Below are 4,441 nucleotides of genomic sequence, written 5' to 3'. Positions count from 1 at the left end.
CCCATATGGAAGCAGCACACCAACATATGTGATCATGAAGGTCCGAGGGGACCAGGTTTCAAGCATCAAAGGAGGGGGGGGGCGAAATCATATCATCGTGAATGAGTGGAATGCGTGATGGGGACCCAAAGCCCATCTGTAGACAACTGTACATCCCTTGCAGCGGGGTAGTGGGGAGGAGATGAGTCACTAAGGGTTCAGTGTAACAATAATGAGGCTCACAATCTTCCTCTAGTTCTTAAACGCTTCCTCCCCCCAATTGTCATGATACCAATTCTACCTTGCAAACAAAGTTAGACCAGTGGATGCACAGCAGTACAGTTGGAATCTGGAAACACAGGGAATCTAGGACAGATGAACACCTCAGGACCAACGATGAGAGTGGCGATACAAGGAGGGAAGGGGGTTAAAAAGGGGGAACCAATCTCGGGGATCTACATATAACCTCTCTGGGAGATGGGCAGCAGGAAAGTGGGTGAAGGGAGATGCCGGCAGTGTAAGATAAGATAAAATAATAATTTATAAAGTATTAAGGGCTCATGAGGGAGGGAGGAGCAGAGAGTGTGGGGAAGGGAAAAAAGGAAAATGATCTTATTCCAGGAACCCAAGTGGAAGGAGAATTTTGAGAATGAAGAGTGCAACGAATGTATAAGGGTCCTTTACTCAATTGATGTATGTATGGATTGTGATAAGAGTTGTATGAGCCCCAATAAAAATGATTTATTAAAAAAAGCAAGTAGTTGGTAAAAAGCTTATGAAAATTGCTTAGACTTATTTAATTCAGAGATCATATATTCTTTTGTTTGTTCCTTTACTAATTGAACATTCATTTGAGTGCCTATTATGAAACTAGTACTTTGTTACATGCAGTAATATCATTATTTGTTACATGCAGTAATATCATTGTTCCTGCCTCAAACCAAGAATTAAAACAATTGGCTTATGGTTCAGAAAGGAGAGGAGGGAGTACAGGCAGTTATGGAGATAAGCATGCTGGGTTATAATTTAATCCTGTTGGAGGTGAATATTCAGGCAAAATACTGCTTTCATAGGTATTGGGTTCTTTGGGAGAGTGTCTTTATGTTCCTTCTGAAAGAGAAAAAATTAAGGATCCATTTTATCCAGAAGGAAGAGACAGAAGTATGTTAGGAGAAGCCAAGAACAATCAGATGGGAAAACATGGCATTTTATAAACTTGTAATTTCCCAAAGACTCATGTTCTAAAATCTTTGAATTTAAGTTTATTGAGAGCTTGGAAAGGTGGGATACGGAAGGAAAGCCAAAAATTCTTACATAAAATAGGTAGACAGTTTTTTCTATTTCTACCTATTTTAAGTAAGTATAGAAAAACTATTTCTACCTATTTTAAGTAAGAGTGGATATAAGAACATTAAGGGTGGGGAATGTCTTTGTTGCTTAGTAGATTGTCTGGCTCTGTGACCTTACATTATTATTTTACCTTTCTAGGAATAAATTTTTCTCATTTGTAAAATTGGGTGGAATTTCTTGGCAGACTTAAAAAGTCCATGTGTGGCATATTTTGCCAATTTCTCAAATGATCAAGGCTCCTCCATTTAAAAAATAATTTTGTTCTAGGATCTTTAATTCATTTGTCTATCCATCCATGGGTGCAACCATTAATTTTCACCTATCCAGCCAATATCTTTTCAGCACCACCTACCATTGTTTCATTTTGCTGATTGAACTGCAGCCAAGAAGATACTAGCTTTGCAGAATAAGGTAGCACATAGACTTTATATAATCATTTTCTTATGGGTACTATTAATGAGAAATTATAGGACATCATGGGAGTGCATAATTTTAAGTTCATGATTCTCCATTATTCTATACATGAAATTTCATTTATCATAATTTTTCAGTTACTCTGCTCTCTGTTCTGACATTTTCTGAAAACGACTTCATTAAGCATGCCTTAATTGTTTTTATATCATTAATCCTCATATTAATTGCTCTTTACACCATCTCATATTGTCAAACCTCTATGTTTCTAGAGACATCCTCTTCTTTTCAAAATTTTGGAATGTCTTTGAAGTTGAACAGGACATTCTTTTCAGTATTTACTTCCATTTGTTATTGCCTCGATTTCAAAACAAAAGTTACTAGTAACAGTTATTGATGCTGTTGTTGCCATGGAAATGATGCTGACTTGTGGTGACTTCAGATGTGCAGTGCAATACTGCTCCACACAGGTTATAAGGCTGAGACCTTTCAGAAACAAATTGTCAAGTCTGTCTTCCCAGGTGCCTCTGGGTAGGCTTGAACAACCAACCTTTCAGATAGTAGTAGTGTCCTTAACTATTTGTACAAGCCAGTCCCTTATGTCTATGGTCAGGATTAGTATATCTATCCCTGAATCCAGATGTCATAACATTGTGGACATTTAGCTAACTTAAATGTGAATTTATCTTAACTGAAAACCAAGATTATACTTTCCACAGCTGTAATCTCTCTTTCTTTTACCAATAAATGACAAAAACAAATCATCTGAATTGCAGTTTGAAATTTTGTGAAATATTCCTTCTATACAAATTTCTTTCTTTACTTTGCTAGCTAGACCCATTCCTGTATGTCAAGACCGAGTTTAAATATCAGCTTTTCAGAAACAATTGACTTTTCAACTCAGATTGTGCTACTTTCTAATTCATAAAAACACATTTCTTTTTTACTAACATTTAATAGGCAGCAAGCTATTTATCTCCAAGTCTCTATTATTGGGCTTGAGTTGACCTCTTTTTGAATGCCTGGTAACTAGCAGATAACTTGGTACATAGATGAGAGTAAACCATTAGGGCTTGAATTCTGACGTTACTTAAAGATTCACACATTTTTTGATGGCATCCTTGAAGGCCTGTTTTACCTGCTGGTTCCTTAGTGTATAAATAAAAGGGTTCAACACAGGGGCAACGGAGGTAATGAGTAGCGCTACTCCCTTGTTGAATGTGCCCCCTTCTTTTGCTGTGGGTTTAACATAAATGAAAAAGCAGCTTCCATAAGACAGGGAGATGACGATCATGTGAGAAGAACAAGTGGAAAAGGCTTTTGTCCTTTGCTGAGCAGATGGGAGCTTCAAAATCGTCCTGATGATGAGTGTGTAGGAGATAATCACCAGCACGAGAGTGACCACCAGAGTCACAGATGCTACAAGAAAGACAACCTTCTCGGTGAGTCTTGTGTCTGAACAGGAGAGTTCCCGAAGGGGCTCAAAGTCACAGAAATAATGATTCAACCTGTTGGATGCACAAAAGTCCTGCTGGCTCATTAGGGTGATAGGTGGTATAATAACCATTAGCCCAGCCAGCCAGGAGCAGAGAACCAGCTGAGTGCAGACCCTACTGCTCACAATGGTCATGTAATGCAGGGGTTTGCAGATGGCTACATAACGATCATAGGACATGGCTGCTAGAAGATAAAACTCCGTTGCCCCAAGGAAGATGGCAAAGAAATACTGGGCGAAGCAACCAGCAAAGCTGATGCTCTTGTTCCCTGTCGTGATGCTGATCAGGGCCCTAGGGATGAAGATGTTTGTGAAGGAAATTTCTAAGAAGGAGAAGTTCCGGAGAAAGAAGTACATAGGGGTCTGTAGGTGGGAGTCTAGTAAGGTGAGGATGAGGATGGTCAGATTTCCGATGATGCTGAGAAAATAGGTGAGGAACAGAAAGGTGAAAAGTGCCGCCTGGAGTGCAGGGACATCTGTTAGGCCCAGCAGGATGAATTCAGTCAACATAGTTCTATTTTTCATCGTTGATATTTTTTTGAGAGTCAGGATGAGAAAGAGAGGGCAATCAAAGGTGAAAAAGGAAGATACCATCTGAAATCGATAACCTCTGGGAAAACAAAGAGACAGATCATCAACTTTATCTCTGCTGATATCACCAGACCAGTGGCTAATTAGAATGATATTGGATCCTCCTGATTTGGTTTGGTCCTTGTGAGAAAGTCCTGCTCCTTGTTTCCTCATGGCTCCTCACTAGCACAGGCAGGAAGTCCCATAATGATACTGTGGGACGAGTTAATCCAGGAATGCCTCCAGCATTCTAGATGAATTATTCATTTTCTTTCTTTGTCATTCATCTCCCTTACTTCCCACTGAAATTCACTTATTGCCCTACTTTCTGCATCTCATTCTTAGTAGAATTTTTTTTCTTATTTTCCCCTGCCTTTTTAGGTTTAATTTTAATAGAATTATAGAAATCTCTCACTTTCCTTCTAGTCCAATTTCCTAAATTTCCCCAATACCAAGAGGTGCTGGTTCCTCACTTCTACCAAAAGGACCCTCCATTCTTCTCTGCCTGTGGTGGTTTATTAGAATTCAAAGACATATAAATTAGATTGATGTCTATTTTTCCTTTGACCTATTCTATATATCTGTTTAAAGGTCAGTATACATTGAACAGTAATTATTTACAATTACTCAAATGCA

General features: G+C 38.7%; 1 protein-coding gene across 1 annotated transcript; it reads right to left on the bottom strand.

Moving 5' to 3' along the window:
- Positions 1-2,830: 2,830 nt before the first annotated feature.
- Positions 2,831-3,760, bottom strand: LOC142450901 (olfactory receptor 2AP1). Its single transcript, XM_075552838.1, has one exon. It carries the CDS (start codon positions 3,758-3,760, stop codon positions 2,831-2,833), a length of 930 nt encoding a protein of 309 aa, XP_075408953.1.
- Between the last annotated feature and the right edge of the window lie 681 nt (positions 3,761-4,441).

Source organism: Tenrec ecaudatus, chromosome 6 (genome assembly GCF_050624435.1).
Source record: "Tenrec ecaudatus isolate mTenEca1 chromosome 6, mTenEca1.hap1, whole genome shotgun sequence".
Taxonomy (NCBI): domain Eukaryota; kingdom Metazoa; phylum Chordata; class Mammalia; order Afrosoricida; family Tenrecidae; genus Tenrec; species Tenrec ecaudatus.
Note: the sequence above shows the minus strand (reverse complement) of the source record. Positions and strands in the feature narration are given on the sequence as shown.

What these genes read in the sequence shown, in the direction of transcription:
- LOC142450901 (XM_075552838.1), bottom strand. Translation starts at nt 3,760, where the DNA reads ATGAAAAATAGAACTATGTTGACTGAATTCATCCTGCTGGGCCTAACA.